Here is a 23,771-nt window from a genome sequence, read left to right as displayed (position 1 = left end):
AACATAGGACGTACCCCCACTCTGAATATTCCACTGATTAACTCAGAGTGTACATTTACAAAGTGCAATGGTACTGGGACAAAACCCATTTCAATACCCTGCACTAACACACTGGAACCACAGTATGTATCGTCAGATAAGGGCAACACACCAGACAATATAAACGACTGCGCCGCACCAGTATCTCTAAGGATTTTAACCGGTCGTTGAGACGCTTCGTCATTCGTTAGGGACACAAACCCCTCGAAAATGAATGGTTCATAATGGCGGTCGGGGACTGGGACTTTCAAACTACAGTTACCCTGAGGCACCTGTTTTGTTGCCGACCTCTTAACCGTACGAATTAGAGCAACACCTGTTGGTGGCTTCGCACGAAGAGGCATCCCTTGTTTGCGTTTAAGCAGGAAGCAATCATTAATCATATGTCCTACTTTATGATAATAGAAACATGGACGCTCATTCTTCTGGCGTGCTTGACATACTACTGCTGGCCGACTAGGGCTAAAGGTAGGAAACTCAGTGGCTCTACTCTCGGTTTGAGCCGAAAACACACTCTTGTGCGTCAACACAAACTCGTCTGCCAACACAGACGCTTCTGCCAGACAGGATACTTTCTGTTCGTTTAGGTAAACTACAATGCGTTCGGGTAAGCAATTTTTAAACTCTTCCAACAAGATTAACTCCCGGAGAGAGTTGAAATCAGTTACCTTACTAGCAGCATGCCATTTATCAAACAGATTTCCCTTGTCTCTAGCAAATTCCACATAAGTCTTACTAGAAGACTTTCGATGAGACCTAAATCTCTGTCGGTATGCCTCAGGCACAAGCTCATAGGCACGAAGAACAGTAGCTTTGACCACTTCATAATTCAAACTGTCCTCCAGAGGTAGCGCTGACAAAACCGTTTGGGCTTTACCAGTTAATTTACACTGAAGTAATAGGCACCATACCTCTTCAGGCCATTTCAATGCTACGGCTATACGCTCAAATACACAAAAATAGGAGTCAACCTCTGACTCTCTGAACAAAGGTACTAAGGCAATCTGCCTACTAATGTCAAACGTGTTTGAGGACCCAGCAGGTGAGGACGGCTCACAAGCAGGCACAGTAGGACCGGAGGCTAGCCTCGCTGTCTCTGCCTCCAGTTCCATCTGGCGCATTTTGAACTCCAACTGCCTTTGTTCTCTGTCTGCCTCAATTTTACACATCTCCAAATGCCGTTGTTCTCGTTCTTTTTCTGCCTCTATTTTACACATCTCCAACTGGAGAGTCTCTTGCCTAATTTGGGCTCTCTCTTCCACCTCGAGTTGGAACTGTGCTAAACGGACATCCCTCCTGGCATCACCATTTGACAGTGGGGAGAGTGAATCAAAACGGGACAATGTGGCTGGTGTTTTAGCCTCGCCCTCATTATCAGACACCAATGGGCTTACAGGAGCAGCAACATCCCCTACAGGGGTAGTAGACTCAGGCAGCGGTAACACAAGCACCTGCTCTTCCAACAATACATTTAATACTAGCCGTTTAACCTCCGCCTTAACTAAACTCTGCGGAATCGATACATACTGAATAATGGTCAGCCAAGGTCATTAAATCAACTCTACGACATTTGTCAAAAACCTCCCACGAAGGGTTATCCAAAAAGGATCTCAAATCAAAAGTAGTCATTTTACACTACTTCACAAGTGCCAAAAAAAATAGCAAACACTAATGCTACTTCAGCTATGACGCTCAACACTGAACTATACCACTTCAACAATCTACATGAGCGGCATGGGTGTCAGTTATGATAGATCCCGGACGAGCCCCCACTTATGTTACGAATCCCTTTTGGCCCGACAGTCTAGGGGGGATGGTAATGAGATCCGTAACATAACTCATGCAAATTATTATTGTGACAAAGTAAAAGTGTGCACGAAATAACCACGACAACAGAAATCTACCGTCAAACTCTAGGTTTATTTATAAACACACGGTAATGGGGGGAGCAGGAAAAGGGGCTGAGCTGGACCCAAGGAAAGAAACAATAAATATACAAAAACACACCCCTAAGCTAGACTAGCCTACTTTAACAGCTAACTAACTAACCAAAAATACAGTGGGTGGTCCGCCCAGTTCTAACTAGTGTATTTAACAAAGTTCACCTACGGGTAGTGTATGCCCATGGGCGACTTGTCTTGGTTTCCCCCTTTTCCCACCAGCAACAAACAAACACCATAACCAAAAACAATACTCACAGGTGATGACAAAGTGCTATGGAGGTGCTTTAAACAAAAGAGAGGTTAAGACACAAAGCGAGAGTGAAACACAGAGACCTACAGACATGGCATTTACAGAGAGATTGAGCGAGAGATTGAGCTAGAGATTGAGCTGAGCTGAGCTCTAGAACAAACAAATGATGGGGTTTTTAAACCATGGGGAAGGAACTGTGATAGGTCAGGAAATAGGAGGAGGTGTGTCTTCTGATTGATGATTGATTGTTGACTGATTGGGGAGTGATGATTTTCACCTGTGAGGGGAGAAGGAGAGAAAAGAAACACACACAGGATACACACACACAGGATAACTGTATCCGTAACAGATACAATATGCAGATTTTGATTTAACAGGCTCTGCTTAACTTTTGGGTGAGCTCTCTGATCAGTTTCCTGAGGCAAGTCGAATGGTTGGAGGTCTCCTGTACTACAGGTCACTCTTCCGTTTGATTCGAACCGGATGATTTGTCTCGTCCTCTCACACCGACCTATCGTGGATCTAATTCAGGAAGACAACCATCCTCTGCTACCAAGTTTTGTTGGTGTTCAAATACTGGAGAGTGAGACCAAATCACGGACGCTGGACAGAGTGGATTTCAGTTGTAACAAAAGGCAGTTTATTTAGTCAAAAGATATCTTGTCCTGCAGTTTTAGCGTGCACGGACCTAGTCATATGGCTCAGTAAGGAGTCAGCTGAAAAGGGACCTGAACAGAGGTTACAGTAGATTTTATACATGGAATAATGGTGGTAGAGTCTTGTCGTGTTGGTCTTCTGACTGGTCCTGAAGAGTTGGAGGCGGACCTGCTCTAGCCAGAGCAGGAGCCCCATTGTTGCACAGCAGAGTTCTCTGCTCTGGGCACCTGACCAGTAGCGAGGGGAGTGAGGTGTGTGTGTTCGTGCGAAGGAATGTCTGTGTGTCCAGGAGTCGTGAGATAAGGGGAACTGAGAGGGGCAGTTTATGGCTGGGTGTGTGTGTTGGTTCCTGTTTTGGCAGGGGTACGTGCAATGACTTGAGTCAGGCGGATTAGTTTGGCGCTCATGGGGTGTGTTGTGCAAGCTTTAATCCTATGGTCACAAACAGGCTCTTAAAGCAGCCTGAGGGCACTAAAACCACCTAAATATATGTGCTTGAGATATGAGCTATGTGTGTGAATATATGTATATATGACAGAGTTCACACATGTCACCACAAGCACACATTACCCTCAAAGTAAGTGCCTTGCTGAAAAATCTGTGCAGATTGCTAAATCACTCATGGACAAAGAAAAAGCAGACGAGAGACCCCTACCTCAGTCTCCTTGAATACCGCAACACTCCAGTTGACAACTTCAAATCACCAGCCCAGCTGTTGATGAGCCGACGACTTCGCTCAAACCTTCCCAGCACCAACCAGCAACCTGAGGTCGTCAGCTACAAGGAAATGCATGAAAAACGTGCACAGAGACAACAACAAAAGCAATACTACGACAGGTCAGCTAGTCCACTGCCACAACTGATCGACGGAGAGTCAGTTAGAATCCAGGAGCATGGCCTCTGGAAGCCAGCAGTCGTCATCCAGCCAGCTGACACTGAACGTTACATATCACGTTTGCACCGCAGAAGGAGTGGTGTACCGCCGCAATTGTCGTCACCTACTGAACACAAAAGAACAACACACTGATGAGATTAACTGATCCCCTGAAGGAGAACATGATGGACTAAACACACACACACAGCACAACATACACCATACTTACCTACAACAAGTATACACCAAGTCTATTGGCTCTGTCATAACCTCACATGGTCTCTCCTATCATTGCTATGCAGACGACACACAATTAATCTTCTCCTTTCCCCCTTCTGATGACCAGGTGGCGAATCGCATCTCTGCATGTCTGGCAGACATATCAGTGTGGATGACGGATCACCACCTCAAGCTGAACTTCGGCAAGACGGAGCTGCTCTTCCTCCCGGGGAAGGACTGCCCGTTCCATGATCTCGACATCACGGTTGACAATTCCATTGTGTCCTCCTCCCAGAGCGCTAAGAACCTTAGCGTGATCCTGGACAACACCCTGTCGTTCTCAACTAACATCAAGGCGGTGGCCCGTTCCTGTAGGTTCATGCTCTACAACATCCGCAGAGTACGACCCTGCCTCACACAGGAAGCGGCGCAGGTCCTAATCCAGGCACTTGTCATCTCCCGTCTGGATTACTGCAACTCGCTGTTGGCTGGGCTCCCTGCCTGTGCCATTAAACCCCTACAACTCATCCAGAATGCCGCAGCCCGTCTAGTGTTCAACCTTCCCAAGTTCTCTCACGTCACCCCGCTCCTCCGCTCTCTCCACTGGCTTCCAGTTGAAGCTCGCATCCGCTACAAGACCATGGTGCTTGCCTACGGAGCTGTGAGGGGAACGGCACCTCAGTACCTCCAGGCTCTGATCAGGCCCTACACCCAAATAAGGGCACTGCGTTCATCAACCTCTGGCCTGCTCGCCTCCCTACCACTGAGGAAGTACAGTTCCCGCTCAGCCCAGTCAAAACTGTTTGCTGCTCTGCCTCCCCAATGGTGGAACAAACTCCCTCACGACGCCAGGACAGCGGAGTCAATCACCACCTTCCGGAGACACCTGAAACCCCACCTCTTTAAGGAATACCTAGGATAGGATAAAGTAATCCTTCTCACCCCCCTTAAAAGATTTAGATGCACTATTGTAAAGTGGCTGTTCCACTGGATGTCATAAGGTGAATGCACCAATTTGTAAGTCGCTCTGGATAAGAGCGTCTGCTAAATGACTTAAATGTAAATGTAAATGTACAACACCACAAGTACTGTTGACTGACACAGAAGAATGCTCAGCATCATATCGCACAAGGTCAGGAAGAGAGGTCAAGCCTAGAGCTGTCCTAAACCTGTGAAATGTCAAAGGGTGTAAGCGGATCGCTGCCCTAGAAGAGTTCCAGACTGTAAACTGGTTATTTATAGTTCACTTGAAATCCTTTGGTATTGTTTTGAAATGTTAAGATGTCATTTCTACAGTGAAGGCTGAGTTGCTGAGAATCCCTTGTTTGAAAAGTAACAGTATGTTGGATCATTGTTTCAGAGTCTATGTTGATTCAGTTGGTGTAGTAAGCAATATAAATGGTTACTTACCTTGAGTTCAAACTACAGAGCATGTATTCAAAAGAAACCCTTGGAATATGTAAATATTTTTCTTTTGATTTAAAAGAAGGGGGGTTGTAATAGTCATATGTGTAAACATACTGAATTGTAATTGGATGCATTTTACCGCCGTACCATACTGTGCTATGATTGGTTAAGACCACCCAGATGGTTAGGACATGGTCGGTTGAGCATGGTTGGAGATACGAGAACATGCCAGTTGTAGCTAGCTAATAAATAGCTACATTAATTAAGAAATATCCTGTAGTACTGCATTTTATTATTTTGTATAAAGTGGGCAAAACAAAAAATAAGACACCCTATGCCTCCATACACCCATTTTCTCCCACCCTCATACACCCATTCTCTCCCGCCCGCCCGCCCACCCACCCTCCTCCACATATTCATATTCATCTTCCTTCCCTATCCTATTCATATGCACAGACATAGGATGTGAACAAATTTGTGCACAAAATCTTTAGATAAATATGTTTTTTGTGTGTATGAAACATTTATGGGATATTTTATTTCAGCTCATGAAAAATGGGACCAACACTTTACATGTTGCCTTTATATTTTTGTTCATTGTAAATTTGCATCACCAAATAATTGATTAAAACACACTGTTTTGCAATGAAGGTCTACAATAGCCTCAACAGTACTCTCTGGAGTAGCACTATGTTCTAGCCGGAGGACAGCTAGTTTCAGTCCTCCTCTGGGTACGTTGACTTCAATCCAAAACCTAGGAGGATTATGGTACTCACTCCCTTCCATAGACTTACACAGTAATTATGACAACTTCAGTCCTCCAACCTGTCAGAGCTCTTGCCGCATGAACTGACATGTTGTCCACCCAATCAAAGGATCAGAGAATGAATCTAATACTGAAAGCATATTCCGGCTGTATCCCAACCGGCTGTGGTTGGGAGTCCCATAGGGCGACGCACAATTGGCCCAGCATCATCCAGGTTAGGGGAGGGTTTGGCCGGGGTTGGCCGTCATTGTAAAATATTTGAATTTGTTCTTAAAAGGTTCCTCCCTTTTTTTTTTTTTTTTTGCCTAAAATGACATACCTGTCTAACTGCATGTAGCTCAGGCCTTGAAGCAAGGGCTCTTTGAAGTTTGTGGAAATGTTAAAGGAATGTAGGAGAATATAACACAATCGATCTGGTAAAAGATAATACAAAGAAAAAACCAACAGTTCTTATGTATTTTTTTTGTACCATCATCTTTAAAATGCAAGAGAAAGGCCAGCCCAAGTGCAATTAAAATTTTTACCACGAGATGGCAGCAGTGTATGTGCAACGTTATGTTATGTCTATATGTCTATGTGCTGGGACTTGTTCTTTTTACTTACAACCTCATGCTAATTGCATTAGCCTACGTTAATCTCAAGCATCCCGTGGACGGGACACCGATCCCGAAGAAGTTTTAACTGACTTGCCTAGTTAAATAAACGTTAAATACAAATAAATACAATTAAAACAAGGTACAGCTAGCTTGCACTGCAGTGCATAAAATGTGGTGAGTAGTTGACTCAGAGAGAGAAAGACAGTAGTTGAAAAGTTTTGGAGAGAGAGAGCTAGCTATATTTTGTTGTATTTAAAAAAAACTTTCACTTGAAGATGCACTATGTGGAAATTGCTCTGCCATTTCCTTCTTGACTCTTCCAAGTCAAGGTAAGCTTTTGGTTTTATTAATTTCCTGCCACCGGAGTCCGCAATTGTAACTGCGAAACTGCTTGCTGTACACTGTACTACATGATTGTAGGGGGTTTACTAACACTCTAGTTCTACTAGCTAGCTATGTTGATTATGACGTTAGCAAATATGGTGACAACGATGTAGGCTGTGTGTACCGGTTAGCGTTTATGGTATGAAGGTTTGGCCTGCGGGCTCTCCACCACAGCCGACGTGAGTAAAACATTTAAACGTGTTAACCCTCACAAGGCTGCCGGCCCAGACGGCATCCCTAGCCGCGTCCTCAGAGCATGCGCAGACCAGCTGGCTGGTGTGTTTATGGACATATTCAATCAATCCCTATCCCAGTCTTCTGTCCCCACATGCTTCAAGAAGGCCACCATTGTTCCTGTTCCCAAGAAAGCTAAGGTAACTGAGCTAAACGACTATCGCCCCCATAGCACTCACTCATGAAGTGCTTTGAGAGACTAGTTAAGGATCATATCACCTCCGCCCTACCTGACACCCTAGACCCACTCCAATTAATTTACCACCCCAATAGGTCCACAAACGACGCAATCGCAATCACACTGCCCTAACCCATCTGAACAATACCTATGTAAGAATGCTGTTTATCGATTAAATCTCAGCATTTAAAACCATAGTACCCTTAACTCGTCATTAAGCTTGAGATCCTGGGTCTCGACCCCGCCCTGTGTAACTGGGTTCCTGTACTTTCTGACGGGCCGCCCGCAGGTGGTGAGGGTAGGAAACAACATCTCCACCCTGCTGATCCCCAACACCGGGGCCCCACAAGGGTGCATTATCAGCCCTCTCCTGTACTCCATGTTCACCAATGACTGCGTGGCCATGCACGCCTCCAACTCCATAATCAAGTTTGCAGACGACACTACAGTGGTAGGCTTGATTACCAACAACAACGAGACGGCCTACAGCGAGGAGGTGAGGGCCCTGGGAGTGTGGTGTCAGGAAAAGAACCTCACACTCAACGTCAACAAAATAGAGATGATCCTGGACTTCAGGAAACAGCAGAGGAAGCACCCCCATATCCACATTGACGGGACAGTAGTGGAGAAGGTAGAAAGTTTTAAGTTCCTCGGCTTACACACCACGGACATACTGAAATGGTCCAACCACAGAGACAGCATGGTGGAGAAGGTGCAACAGTGCCTCTTCAACCTCAGGAGGCTGAAGAAATTTGGCTTGTCACCGAAAACACTCACACTCACTCAAACTTTTACAGATGCACAATCGAGAGCATCCTGTCGGGCTGTATCACCGCCTGGTACGGCAACTGCTCCACCCACAACCGTAAGGTTCTCCAGAGGGTAGTGAGGTCTGCACAACGCATCACCGGGGGCAAACTACCTGCCCTCCAAGACATCTACACCACCCAATGTCACAGGAAGGCCAAAAAGATCATCAAGGACAACAACCACACGAGCCACTGCCTGTTCACCCCGCTATCATCCAGAAGGCGAGGTCAGAACAAATCAAGGCCATTAGACTGTTAAATAGCCATCACTAATATTGAGTGGCTGCTGCCAACATACTGACAACATGCTGCCAACATACTGACTCTAGCCACTTGAATAATACAAAAATTGGATTAAATAAATGTATCACTAGTAACTTTAAACAATGCCACTTTATATAATGTTTACATACCCTAAATTACTCATCTCATATGTACAGTTGAAGTCAGAAGTTTACATAGACCTTAGCCAATACATTTAAATTCGGTTTTTCACAATAGCTGACATTTAATCCTAGTAAAAATTTCGTGTTTTAGGTCAGTTAGGATCACCACTTCATTTTACGAATGTGAAATGTCAGAATAATAGTAGAGAGAATTATTTATTTCAGCTTTTATTTCTTTCATCACATTCCTAGTGGGTCAGAAGTTTACATACACTCAATTAGTATTTGGTAGCATTGCCATTGAATTGTTTAACTTGGGTCAAATGTTTCGGGTAGCCTTCCACAAGCTCCCCACAATAAGTTGGGGGAATTTTGGCCCATTCCTCCTGACAGAGCTGGTGTAACTGAGTCAGGTTTGTAGATCTCCTTGCTCACACACACTTTTTCAGTTCTGCCCACAAATTGTCTATAGGATTGAGGTCAGGGCTTTGTGATTGCCACTCCAATTCCTTGACTTTGTTGTCCTTAAGCCATTTTGCCACAACTTTGGAAGTATGCTTGGCGTCATTGTCCATTTGGAAGACCCATTTGCGACCAAGCTAAACTTCCTGGCTGATGTCTTGAGATGTTGCTTCAATATATCCACATAATTTCCCTCCCTCATGATGCCATCTATTTTGTGAAGTGCACCAGTCCCTCCTGCAGCAAAGTACCCCCACAACATAATGCTGCCACCTCTGTGCAAAAACGGTTGGGATGGTGTTCTTCAGCTTGCAAGCCTCCCCCTTTTTCCTCCAAACATAACTATGGTCATTATGGCCAAACAGTTCTATTTTTGTTTCATCAAACCAGAGGACCTTTCTCCAAAAAGTACGATCTTTGTCCTCATGTGCAGTTGCAAACAGTAGTCTGGCTCTTTTATGGCGGTTTTGGAGCAGTGGCTTCTTCCTTGTTGAGTGGCTTTTCAGGTTATGACGATATAGGACTCGTTTTACTGTGGATATTGATACCTTCGTACCTGTTTCCTCCAGCATCTTCACAAGGTCCTTTGCTGTGGTTCTGGGATTGATTTGCACTTTTCGCACCAAAGTACATTCATCTCTAGGAGACAGAACGTGTCTCCTTCTTGAGCGGTAAGACGGCTGCGTGGTCCCATGGTGTTTATACTTGCATACTATTGTTTTTACAGATGAACGTGGTACCTTCAGGCATTTGGAAATTGCTCCCAAGGATGAACCAGACTTGTGGAGGTCTCCAATTTTTTTCTGAGGTCTTGGCCGATTTCTTTTGATTTCCCATGATGTCAAGCATGATGTCCTCTGCTCTCATCCTTCTAGACCTATCGGCTGCCTTCGATACTGTGAACCATCAGATCCTCCTCTCCACCCTCTCCGAGTTGGGCATCTCCGGCGCGGCCCACGCTTGGATTGCGTCCTACCTGACAGGTCGCTCCTACCAGGTGGCGTGGCGAGAATCTGTCTCCTCACCACGCGCTCTCACCACTGGTGTCCCCCAGGGCTCTGTTCTAGGCCCTCTCCTATTCTCGCTATACACCAAGTCACTTGGCTCTGTCATAACCTCACATGGTCTCTCCTATCATTGCTATGCAGACGACACACAATTAATCTTCTCCTTTCCCCCTTCTGATGACCAGGTGGCGAATCGCATCTCTGCATGTCTGGCAGACATATCAGTGTGGATGACGGATCACCACCTCAAGCTGAACTTCGGCAAGACGGAGCTGCTCTTCCTCCCGGGGAAGGACTGCCCGTTCCATGATCTCGCCATCACGGTTGACAATTCCATTGTGTCCTCCTCCCAGAGCGCTAAGAACCTTGGTGTGATCCTGGACAACACCCTGTCGTTCTCAACTAACATCAAGGCGGTGGCCCGTTCCTGTAGGTTCATGCTCTACAACATCCGCAGAGTACGACCCTGCCTCACACAGGAAGCGGCGCAGGTCCTAATCCAGGCACTTGTCATCTCCCGTCTGGATTACTGCAACTCGCTGTTGGCTGGGCTCCCTGCCTGTGCCATTAAACCCCTACAACTCATCCAGAACGCCGCAGCCCGTCTAGTGTTCAACCTTCCCAAGTTCTCTCACGTCACCCCACTCCTCCGCTCTCTCCACTGGCTTCCAGTTGAAGCTCGCATCCGCTACAAGACCATGGTGCTTGCCTACGGAGCTGTGAGGGGAACGGCACCTCAGTACCTCCAGGCTCTGATCAGGCCCTACACCCAAATAAGGGCACTGCGTTCATCCACCTCTGGCCTGCTCGCCTCCCTACCACTGAGGAAGTACAGTTCCCGCTCAGCCCAGTTAAAACTGTTCGCTGCTCTGGCTCCCCAATGGTGGAACAAACTCCCTCACGACGCCAGGACAGCGGAGTCAATCACCACCTTCCGGAGACACCTGAAACCCCATCTCTTTAAGGAATACTTAGGATAGGATAAAGCAATCCTTCTCACCCCCCTTAAAATATTTAGATGCACTATTGTAAAGTGGCTGTTCCACTGGATGTCATAAGGTGAATGCACCAATTTGTAAGTCGCTCTGGATAAGAGCGTCTGCTAAATGACTTAAATGTAAATGTTAAAAGCAAAGAGGTACTGATTTTGAAGGTAGGCCTTGAAATACATCCATAGGTACACCTCCAATTGACTCAAATGATGTCAATTAGCCTATCAGAAGCTTCTAAAGCCATGATATCATTTTCTGGAATTGTCCAAGCTGTTTAAAGGCACAGTCAACTTAGTGTATGTAAACTTCTGACCCACTGGAATTGTGATACAGTGAATTATATGTGAAATAATCTGTGTGTAAACAATTGTTGGAAAAATTACTTGTGTCATGCACAAAGTAGTACTAACCGACTTCCCAAAACTATAGTTTGTTAACAAGAAATTTGTGGAGTGGTTGAAAAACGAGTTTTAATGACGCCAACCTAAGTGTATGTAAACTTCTGACTTCAACTGTATATACTGTACTCTATACCATCTACTGCATCTTGCCAATGCCACACGGCCATTGCTCATCCATATATTTATATGTATATATTCTTATTAATTCCTTTACACTTGTGTGTATAAGGTAGTTGTTGTGAAATTGTTAGATTACTTGTTAGATATTACTGCACGGTCAAAACTAGAAGCACTAGCATTTCGCTACGCTCGCATTAACATCTGCTATCTATGTGTATGTGACCAATAACATTGATTTGATTTGAGTGACTGTGCCAAAATGGCCTAATGGATTTTCAAGCCTGACATCTTACAATGACCTTAGTCATCAGGGCTTTTCATTTTTTGGAGTTTGTTGAAAAAAAGTAGACACAGACAGGTGAGGAAACATCAAACTTATTTTCCTATTTACTTTTCCTATTGTAAACAATGAGCTAGAACAACGGCGCATGTGGAAGATGCACACAAAGTAATGTGGATGGAGAAGGAAATGCCTCGCTTTACAATGACCATCAAGGTGTACCCTTTCCATGCATACTAAATGTTGCCACTTTTGGTGACTTGACCTACATTTCATATATCAAATGATATATCCCCCAAACGCACTGGTCCATGATTTAAGGCCTTCATGAGGAGAGGGGTGGTGGGGGAAGTTTCTTATGACATTGCCAGCAGTAAGACCTGGGTTCAATTTTCAAAAAGACAAGGACTGTAGCTTTCAAATGATATATCCCCCAAACGCACTGGTCCAAAACAACCACTCAGAGTTTAACAGGTTTAAAGGGCAACGGAATCATGAACTTAATTAAGCGCAGATGAAGGATATCAAGGATCTGGAAAGATTCTGTGTGGAGGAATGGTCTAAGATCCCTCCCAATGTGTTATCTAATTTCATAAAATATTTTTGAAAAAGGCTCAGTGCCGTTATCCTCGCAAAGGGAGGGTGCAGAGTATTGAAAACAGGGGTGCCAATCATTTTTTGACATATCTTTTTACATCCTTTAATTTAAATTACTTGTTAAAGAAAATGTATGTCTCTGAGCAACTGTGTTAGTATAAAATAAGATAATTTCTTAATTTCTTTGAGCTTACAATATAGCTCAGTATTTGAAATATTTATTTTTAGCTCATTTTTATCAAGGGTGCCAATAATATTAGACGTGACTGTACTTGACTATGACGTGAACAGAACAAAAGCAAAAGTGCATAATTTTCACTAGGTGGCACTCTTTCCTTTACATGTTAAGAAAATCTTAGAACATCTGACCACAGAATATTCGCCATTTGTTTGAGTTCTTTTAAACCATAGCATACATTAGACACATTTCAGTGCATAATTTCACTGCAACGATTGTTAGAATGTTGTGCATGTTACATATATAAAAGGTGTAATACCAGTTTGGAAAACCAATATGAAATGTATATGCCACCATAATGCAAAGAATCTACATGTAGGGTATCCATGTTGGTGAGCTAAACAAGGCAATCGATTCAAACCAAGACAATGGTCAATACCAACATGAACGAAGCAGGTCTTTATTGTCAGTCATCATTGATGAAATAGATAACTTGTCAGCAAGCTAGTTCATATAATAAGCAGTTTATTTGATAATGATTTAATTAATGAAACACATTCATGCAAAGTCTGTCCTAGATTGGGAAGATCAATAGTCCAGATAAGTAAACGTGGATGGAGGACAGAAAACGTCTTGAATGTACCCATAACAGAATAATATCATTTCTCCCTCTTCCTACCATCATTTTATGTATTCATCGATTCATTACTCTTGTTTGTAGATAGATCTTTAATCAAAGTTAAAGATTAAGTACATGTACAATAGTTCCCTGTTTACATTGGATACTTTATCTTGGTGTTCTTTAAAAAGTAGGTACATGTAGTCCGTAATACCCTTGATTGGTTAGCATTTCGTTGCACTTCAATTTAAAATACCATATTTAATTATGAATGTTGTAGTTTGTCATTGCTGCAAGTATTTGTTCTGATAACTTTCCATAAGTTCTCTTTCTCACCAAACATTATTAAGAATAATTTCAAACTAAACAAATGCTGTATATTTAACACCACAGAAATGTTAAACACATTTTGACTTGTTAGTTTGAATGAAGCAGTATTGTTAAAGCTTGAGGTCTCGTTCAACAATTTGACACTTCTGAAAATGAAAGTAAGTGAAACAAATGCAATTACACATTTTTTTTCTAAATACTTGATTTATCAAATAAAAATAAAGATAACTTCTGGTCTCTAGAAGTAACTATATTATGTACAATACACTATGGGTAAATTATTATGGAACACCAGTATATTTCAATGGCAAGGCATGGCACATTTCTTCGAAGTGCTAATTGGTGCACACTATAGATGGACCAATTAAAAGCAAACTTTTATTGGTGTGAGCCAATGAAATGGCTTCTTATTAAACTGTGAATGATTGACACATCACATAGCAGCTCTACCTGATTGCATGTCCTACTAAATTGCTCAATACATTTTGTTGTGGTATTGTTGTTGGGATATTGTACGAAGCAAAATAAATTAATTTTAAAACGTTGCATTGTACTATTGTAGATGTATCGCTATATTGTAAGTTGCATTATCCTTGTAATTTGTTGAGAGAAATTATGATTTCCGTAAGTTAAATGGTAACACGTTTTATGTGAAGTGCAGACTAACAGTAAGAGAAGACAAATAAACAGTGACATTTAAAGTGCAAAATAAATCATATTCTACAGTGACGTTTTTAATATGCAGCATGTAGTAAGGGGACATATATGTTCAGAATAATAGTTCTTTGTAACTGAAAAAAAAACAAGGAATTAGCTAAATCTCTGAAATGTGAATGATTGACTGATGATTTTACACCTGAAGTAAAGATTCCGTGAAACTGTATAGCTAGCACCCCCTATCCATGCGTATTAGCTGTAATACAAAAATAACAGAAATCATGTTCATTTGGACACATTCCACAGTATCTATCTTCAAATTTGTTTCTGATTTAAAATGCGCCCCAAATGGCACTCAACTCCCTATTTAGTGCAGTACTTTTAAACAGACCCCTATGAGCCCTGGTCAAAAGTAGTGCACTATATAGGGAATAAGGTGCCATTTGGGACGTAATGTTCATCTCTGGGTACATCCAGTGAATTCCCCTAAAGAAAAGCCACTTGTGATCATATCTGGGTGAAACCATCTCCCGAGGTAGACAAGAACACATGCGGACCATTACAAAGCCACAAGTAGATACATCGACTTTATCTTGCAAAACGCATTCATTTCGATTCCCCCAAAAATCCTGTTCTATCTCAATGAACAAAGAAAGAGTAATAATGACACTTATTTCTGTAATACTTTACTTAATGTAGTATTACCGCTATTTCAAATGGCGATATAGGCCTACTGTAGGTAACATTTAGTAACACTTGAAGCAGTTCCCCGTGAAGTGTTATATTGTCTAATAAGCACATTCATAGCACTTTATAGATGCATTCGTAGGGCTTAATAAGACTGTATAATAAATACTCTATAATGGTTATCAATGATACGGCACACTTTTTCACTCCAAATGCAGACTTACCAGCTGCGATAGTCCCTGATTGGGTGTGAGAGATAAATAATAACGCCAAGTGTAAACTGCACATTGCCTTTTTATAATCAAACACCATTTCAGATCGGATTCTTATGTACATGAAGGTAAAACTTTACTTGATCCCCCTTATGTGTTATAACGCTTTACAACATGAATGCAGCTCATAGATACAGTCATTGAGCATTGTGAAACTTTACAATAGAGGTAAATAAGGCATGAGAGAGACATTAATGATATATAACAGTCTCTGGCACCTTATTGCTTTATTGTACAGTTTGTTTGACTTAATCTTTAAGGTGATGTGAATGCTTGTGAAGCAATACAACAGTCGATAACCCTTCATAAGAAGGAGTGTCAAATAAAGTGTTACCTAAATTACTTCTGAGGTCTGACCTATATAAAGTGAATCCTATAATTTAGCTATGTATTATGTTCATATCACACATGATCATTCTAATTTAAAGCACTTCTTTACGCAAACTAGTCAATAAGATCAGATGAGGCTGCTGCTCTCCTGTTACAGTTCTTGTTTTGTCCCTGGAAGCGTTTGTGATGGGAGGAGCAGATAAGAACAGGTCTTAGAACAGGTCTTATTAAGGCTTTTGAGGGCTGTTGTACTGAGTCAGACTCCATTAGATTCCTCCAGGATCAGGATTTAATTACAGAGGGGCTAGGGGACCCCCCCCCCCATAACAAAAGGGGGACCCCACATTTATCAACAACATGGACGTTGGGCACCATTGTCATGCAGAGCCATCAAGAGTCAATGTGTAATTTGAACCCTGCTAAAGAACATGTTCCTAGACTGGAGCAGGGAGGCCTTAGCTGCAGAAAGAGGCTAGTAACACCCACTTCCCTAGTCTGTGCTGCTTTGGGGGTCACACCGCTGCCTGGTGCTCCCTATTACTTGTTTTGTTCTTGGGCTTAATTGTAATTTGAAGCAGACCTCTCTTTGTATTCTTAAGCTGAGAGTTAAAACAAAGCGTTTTTGCACAATTTGCGACAAACACATTTGTGGTTGTGGAGTTACTCTGACATACAGTAGATAAAGGGGTGTGTGAAGTGAGGTTTGGATAGACTGATATATAGATTGCCCTGGGCTAGCCTATATTATCTGGTGGCTGTCTTGCTCTCAGAAGCATCTGACTTCCCCTTAGTGGGTGTGGATGTAGATGACGATGGGTAAAATTTGCCTCGCCTTCTGGGCATCCCAGTGGCGGAGGAGTCCTCGGTCTGAGGCGGTCTGGGTTTTAGCGGAAGTGCAGTCTGCGCCCGCACAGATATGAGCTGCCTACGGACCTCTGTGACTGCAGCCCCCCGTCGTGGGCGCTGAGGGGAGGGGCTGTCGGTCCGGGAGGTGGAGTAGCTGCGGGGGGAGGTGCTGAGGCTACGGGGGGAGGGGAATGCAGAGTGAGGGGCTCGGAAGATGACCCCACGCAGGGGGGTTCGGGAGGTGGAGAATAGGGTGGAGTCGGCCCCGGGTCCAGGTCGGGATTGCAGAGTCTGGGACCTCTGGTGCAGTGGAACATTCATGCTTGGGGTCCTGGGTTTGTGAGATTGATGCCTGAAAGACAGAAACACAACACAGAAATAGTCAGAGATCTAGAATGATGCTTTGAATCCTCAATTATGTTCTATAAGGATGCTTTGAGTTTATAATATGGAGTCTTTCAAATAACATAAATATTATTATCCATGCAGAATATTATTCAAAGGACAGGGTGAACAACACAGTCGACAGAAGGCAAGAGATTGATAAGAGCATGTGTTTCCTGTCAGATATGTTATAACTGAACCCACCTAGTATATACAGTTGAAAGTTGTGGCTTTTGGACACTAGCATTGGTGCCAGCTTGGGAGATGGCATCCGATGCTGTAACAGAGGGACCCTGCAGCTTAACAGGCGTGACGGGACGGGGTATCCTGCTTCTTTGACGCCCGCCACGCCTCTCCCTTTCCCAGCCAACACCCCTCTCCTTCCTGGGCAGAGAGTCGTCCTCATCATGGGTGTCTTCCTCCGACTGAGTCTCTGCTGCTGCTTTACAGCCATCATCAACAGACGAAGCTGAGGAAACAGAAGCCAGTCTTAGCATACGACCTTGTGTCCTTTCCATGACCAGCCGGGCTAGGTGAGGTCGCTTGGCCTTCTGACGAGACTTGAGTGACTGGGACGCCGCCGACTGGTCCTGGTCCGAGCCAGTGTCCTCCTCAGACCGGGAGAGAACCGGGATTCGGCTCAGTTTACGAGGCCTGGTTTGTTTGCTAGTCTCTGCCACGTCTTTGCTCTCTACCTGGTGCACTGCCAATGTTTCTGGATCACCAGAGTCCTTAGGTTCTTCTTGTGGAGAAGCCTCAATGTTTCGTTTGAGCTGGACCTGGTTCTCCATCTCTGCCATTGTCATGTCTTGGGCAGGCACCTTCTCAGGGGAAACGGCAATAGGGGTATCCTCTTGTTCAGAGTATAACTTGGTTTCTGTGGAAACGACCAGGACATCCTGTGCTTCAGGTTCTTCGGAGGGACAGAGAATGGGAGAGGAGAGGTTTGACTGTATCTCTGGCGGAGCCTCCGCCCCAAGTTCCGTCTCTTCTTCCTTCTCTTTTTCTGGAGAGATTAACTCCTCAACCTCTTTCTTTGCAACATCCTCTTCTTCCTCCTCCTTAGCCATGTCTCCATCTGGGGAACCTGGGGTTTCTATCTCTGGAACTTCCTCCTTGGACCTACCATCTCTCTTCTCCTCATCCGGATCTTTCTCATCCTCCTTGTCGCTCTCTGGAATGTTCTCCTCAAACCTGTTCTCTTTGTCCCCTTCCTCGACTTTCTCATAGACATCGCCTTCTGATCCACTCTCCCTCCTGTGTACGTTGTATGTCTTTGGGACCTCACCTTCAGACTCCCTCTCCGTCCCCTTCTCAGCGTCGTTTTCTGAAAGGTCCCCATTGGATCTGCTCTCTCTACCTTTCTCTTTCTCTCCATCGGAGACATCCTCCTCTTTCTCTCCCTCCAAGCAGTCCTCCTGTTCAGCTGTGGGCTCCTCAACCAGCCCAGGGAGCAGCAGCCTGGGTTGCAGGGTCCCCGAGGAGCTCATCACATTATGGTGGGTGGTCTCGGCAATGTGGAGAAATGTACGCTCCACTTTGGTGAAAGGAGGGGAGGTGCTAGTGGGAGCAACCACATTGGATGCCATATTGACCAGGATGGCAGTGACGGCTGTCAAAGACAATTTGGGCTCGGACTTCAGCTGGGAGGACAGAGTACCTGGCTCAGATATGTCCAGCAGGCTTCCCAGAGCTCCCAGGGCTCGCTCGCACTGGGGTGTGACGGCTGCCAGGGTCCCCTGGTGGCTCGCAGTATCGTCAGGGGGCAGATCGCCCACCACGGCAAGGGACTTCCTCATGTCTCCAGGGGAGAAGAGCACCAGGGTCTTGGAGCCTTCCTCCAGCTCCAGGTCCGGATCACCCCCCAACCCCACTCCCGCAGAGACCAGGTGAGGGTAGTCCAGAGGAGGCTCGTCTGCAAGGAGAGTAGAGGGCGCTCCATCATCACCCTCCTGGCTGTGCTCGCTACTTTTGGGGCTCCCGACACCGTTGGACCCAACCCCGGCCCCATTCATATCCCCATCACGATCCTGCTCAACAAGGTTTCCGGAACCAACCTCAAAAGAGGTTTGGAGAGGTGGAAGGGTGGCGGTGAGCATGGCAGAGAGGAAGTCCACCCGATGTATGCGATGCTGGGCCAGCATGGTAAGGTCAGGTCTCTCTCTCTGGTCCTCCACACTGCCACCCTGGTATGTGTTGATCTGCTCCTGGGCCTATAACATATGACAAAGAGAGAGGCTGGCTGTAGTACATGAGTATCAAAGGAAAGGAAACACTTTCCCTGAAGCCTAGGACATAATACATACAGTATATAATAATGAAATATCAGATGTATTTTCTAACAATGTGTTACTGAAATGAAACAGAACAAACATATTTGAAGAACACCGTCACAAAGACTTTAGTACACATATGAACGCAGACACCTGTAAACAGTTGCAGAGCAGAACCAGTGTATGACCTTAAAAATATGAATCTATTAGAAAAATTCAGATACGTTTAAAATTACTATCCTAGCATCAAAACAGCTCACGCAAGACAACATTTCCACAAAGTACTTCCCCAAAACCTTTAATCATATTTTGGTTGTATACAAGCGTCTGAGGATTGTCTAGTATAGTTTACATCCATGGATAGAAAAGGCACGGAATGTCCATAATGTCTGTATGTACATGTTATGTTCTCTGTTTTCTTTTAAAATGCTCAAACCAGGTTTGATTTCAAGTGTGGCCAAGGTGTAGCCACGATTAAAAACAGTGTGTTGCCAAATGCATGTACAGGTGTGAAGCAGATATACAAGATCACATGACATGCTGACATTAAAGTGTTGCAATGTTGTTGATCCAGCAATGTACTAATATACATGTTTTTAAACATTTATTGAAAAAATTGCTTGATATACATGCTTTTAAATACATTATGTAATACATGACTCTACAGGGTTATTGCGATACAAAAACAAATGCTTATAATATATTCACAAAAGGCGATAGGGACTGTCCCGTCCTCCTTTACTGAGAAAGACACTCACAGATCACGATGTTGTTCAAATAATGGTTGACATCTTTTACATTCACTCCAAAGTGTTAGAAAATAATGATTGGTACTGTATTATCTTACACATTCCCATGCCAACCCACCCCACCGCACACATACATTATCTGCAATGAACTGGAGGAGATCACAAGCACAGGTATGCAAGTACTGCAAATCATTATACATCCTAGGAAGAATTTGGTCAGAAAGGACTTTCATAGAAGAAGCCCCAATGAAACGGAGTCAAAAATATTGTCTCCAAGTGTTTGATATTTGGTACCATTCTATTGACTCAATTCCAGTCATTACAATGAGCCCGTCCTCCTGTAGCTCCTCCCACCAGCCTCCTCTGACCTACACACAAGACCGGGGCAACAGAATACAGGCAACATCATTACAGTATATGATTGCATGTAATTTGACATGAAAATGCTTCATCAGGAAAACTCCCAAAACGCATTTCAACGTTACCAGCCAAACAAAATGTTTGACATGTTTTTAACACATGGTTACCAAGCCTACTAAGGTCATCCCTGATCCGGGAGTATCCTTATTTGGTTTGGAAATAAACCAAAGTGCAGAAGATACACTCTAGACCAACGTACACAAGGACATATCACATACAAATCAGACTTGACCAAATATAGTTCAAGAAAAGTGGCAACCATTATTGTTTATTGTGAGAACTGAGCTGAGATCATGGCCCCTATTCACAAAGCGTCTCAGATAAGGAGTGCTGATCTAGGATATATTTTTCATTTTAAATCCTAACTAATAAGATTACATGGACGGGGGTACCTGACCTTAGATCAGCACTTGTATTCTGAGATGCTGGATACATACAGCCTCAGAACTGAGTTTAACCAGAGATTGAGAAATACATTCAGTGAGTTTCATTATTAGATCTCTGAAAAAGTGAAATTGATGGAAGACCAAAAAGGCAAGTGTATTATAAGATATGTTTTGCTCATTATAACAATCTTTACATGGACTCAATTCAATTAAACCTGCATTGTCTTGTTTACGTAGCATAGCTCTTCCTTTCCCACGGTCAAATGAAATGACAGAGCGGTGTTGGGTACTGTTAAATCCATAGAATTAGGAATGAGAATACAAATGAATCATGCTGAGAGGGAGGGAATATGTTTTGTACCTCCAACCAAGTTTACTTGCAACGTTTCATCGTCACATCGGCTTAGATTTGATGGAAGGAAGACTTGAATTTAACATTGAGCATCAATCAATGTTTATTGGATCTCTATGGTTAAATCCTACTACTACTGGCCTAAAGCAAGCAGATGAGACTCTCTGCTCTGGAACCATATACCGTGCATTCGAGGAAACATTCGAGGAAATATTCAGACCCCTTCACTTTTTCCATACTTTGTTACGTTACAGCCTTGTTCTAAAATTGATTAAATAAATAAAAACCCTCATCAATCTACACACAATAACCCCATAATAACAAAGCAAAAACAGGTTTTGAGATTTGTTTGCAAATGTAAAAAAATTATATTAAAAAAACGTTATTTACATAAGTATTTAGACCCTTTGCTATGAGACTCGAAATTCAGCTCAGGTGCATCCTGTTTCCATTGATAATCCTTGAGATGTTTCTACAACTTGATTGGAGTCCACCTGTGGTAAATCCAATTGATTGGACATGATTTGGAAAGGCACACCTATCTATACAAGGTCCCACAGTTGACACTGCATGTCAAAGCAAAAACCAAGCCATGAGGTTCGAGGAATTGTCCATAGAGATCCGAGACAGGATTGTGTCGAGGCACAGATCTTTGGAAGGGTACCAAAAAAATGTCTGCAGCATTGAAGGTCCGCAAAAACACAGTGACCTCCATCATTCTTAAATGAAAGAAGTTTGGAACCACCAAGAGACTCTTCCTAGAGCTGGCCGCCCGGCCAAACTGAGAAATCAGGGGAGAAGGGCCTTGGTCAGGGAGGTGACCAAGAACCCAATGGTCACTCTGACAGAGCTCCAGAGTTTTTGTGTAGATGGAATAACCTTCCAGAAGGACAACCATCTCTGCAGCACTTCACCAACAAGGACTTTATTTCTAGAGTGGCCAGACAGAAGCCACTCCTCAGTAAAAGGCACATAACATCCCGCTTGGAGTTTGCCAAAAGGCTCCTAAAGGACTCTCAGACCATGAGAAACAAGATTCTCTGGTCTGATGAAACCAAGATTGAACTCTTTGACCTGAATTCCATGTGTCACTTCTGAAGGAAACCTGGCACCATCGCTACGGTGAAGCATGATGGTGACAGCATCATACTGTGGACATATTTTTCAGCGGCCGGGACTGGGAGACTAGTCAGGATCGAGGGAAAGATGAACAGAGCAAACTAAAGAGAGAACCTTGATGAAAACCTGCTCCAGAGCGCTCAGGACCTCAAACTGGGGCAAAGGTTCACCTTCCAACAGGACAATGACCCTAATCACACAGCCAAGACAATGCAGGAGTGGCTTCGGAACAAGTCTCTGAATGTCCTTGAGTGGCCCAACCAGAGCCCGGACTTGAACCCGATCAAACATCTCTGGAGAGACCTGAAAATAGCTGAGCCGCAACGCTCTCCATCTAACCTGACAGAGCTTGAGAGGATCTGCAGAGATGAATGGGAGAAACTTCTCCAATATAGTTGTGCCAAGCTTGTAGCATCATACCTAAAAAGCTGTAATTGCTGCCAAAGGTGTTTCAACAAAGTACCGTGTAAAGGGTCTGAATACTTATGTAATACTTATGTGATATTCTCCGTTTTGCAAAAAATTCTAAAAACAATTTTTGCTTTGTCATTATGGGGTATTGTGTGTCAACTAATGAGGGGGAAAACTATTTTATACATTTTAGAATAAGGCTGTAATGTCACAGAATGTGGAAAACGTCTAGGGGGTTGAATACTTTCCGAATGCACTGAAGGCCTTCATCCCCCTGCAGAATGGATCCCAGTTTGATCCTCGCATGAGCTATGTCTGCTCCCTCTACTCTGTCTCCCTTCTTCTGCTCCTATCCTGTCATGAAACAATTATTACTAAAGGAGTTCGGAAATTCCGTTCTACTTTGTAAAAAAGTCAAATCTACTACTATTACCAGGTAGACTCCTCTCACAAATAGATATGTTTGTAAACAAACATTGCATAAACATTGCTAGGACAGGTTCAATTGAATTTCGTCATTAATTCCCTCCTTTTAAACAATTACATAAGTGAGCAACAAATATTGACAATATGGACATTTCACACAATCTATAGTTGTGACTGGTGCAGCAAAATGAAGGCATGTTCTTGAAGCAACAAGATCTGTGTCTTCTATCCAGAGTCCAAACAGCAGTATCAAAAGGCAAGAGAAATGAAACGATTGACAACAATAAACATTATAAACTATAAAATTATGAAAAATGAATAATTATTGCTGGTAACACTGGTAAAACTGTCAAAACTGACATGGAAAAAACCAGATGCAATTGTTTGTGTGCATATGAATAATACAATATTATAGACATGTTATAGGCATTCTACATACATGTTATAAACATTTATATGTGGTAAGACAAAGCAGCATTCCACTAAAATGATGGAATCTATTACCTATCAATCTATTGCTTATCAATCTATTGCCTATGAATCTATTGCCTATAATGACCCATAATTGACCCTCAGACAGTAAACAACCATATAGAATCTATCTCTGTTCATCTCAACATCCTGGCACATTGATTATGATAAAGCAGCATCCGGAATAGCCATTCAACATTTTGCTATGCTTCGTTATTTTAAATAACAAAACCTTAAACTTGATCAAACAAGAACAATAC

General features: G+C 43.4%; 1 protein-coding gene across 4 annotated transcripts in view; it reads right to left on the bottom strand.

Annotated features, from left to right (window-relative positions):
* Nucleotides 1–13,230: 13,230 nt before the first annotated feature.
* The window catches only part of LOC124038335 (tau-tubulin kinase 1-like), a 42,426-nt gene continuing 31,885 nt past the window's right edge, over nt 13,231–23,771 (bottom strand). For all 4 annotated transcript variants that reach the window (XM_046354092.1, XM_046354094.1, XM_046354093.1 and 1 more), the window contains 2 exons: nt 17,109–19,117; nt 13,231–16,872 (listed from right to left, as the gene is read on the bottom strand). In XM_046354092.1, coding sequence (XP_046210048.1) covers nt 16,419–16,872; nt 17,109–19,117 — 2,463 coding nt within the window. In that variant the 3' untranslated portion in view covers nt 13,231–16,418. The remainder of the gene's footprint in view (nt 16,873–17,108; nt 19,118–23,771) is intronic.

The sequence above is a fragment of the Oncorhynchus gorbuscha genome, linkage group LG06 (genome assembly GCF_021184085.1).
Source record: "Oncorhynchus gorbuscha isolate QuinsamMale2020 ecotype Even-year linkage group LG06, OgorEven_v1.0, whole genome shotgun sequence".
NCBI lineage: Eukaryota > Metazoa > Chordata > Actinopteri > Salmoniformes > Salmonidae > Oncorhynchus > Oncorhynchus gorbuscha.
This window is presented reverse-complemented; position numbering and strand designations above follow the sequence as displayed.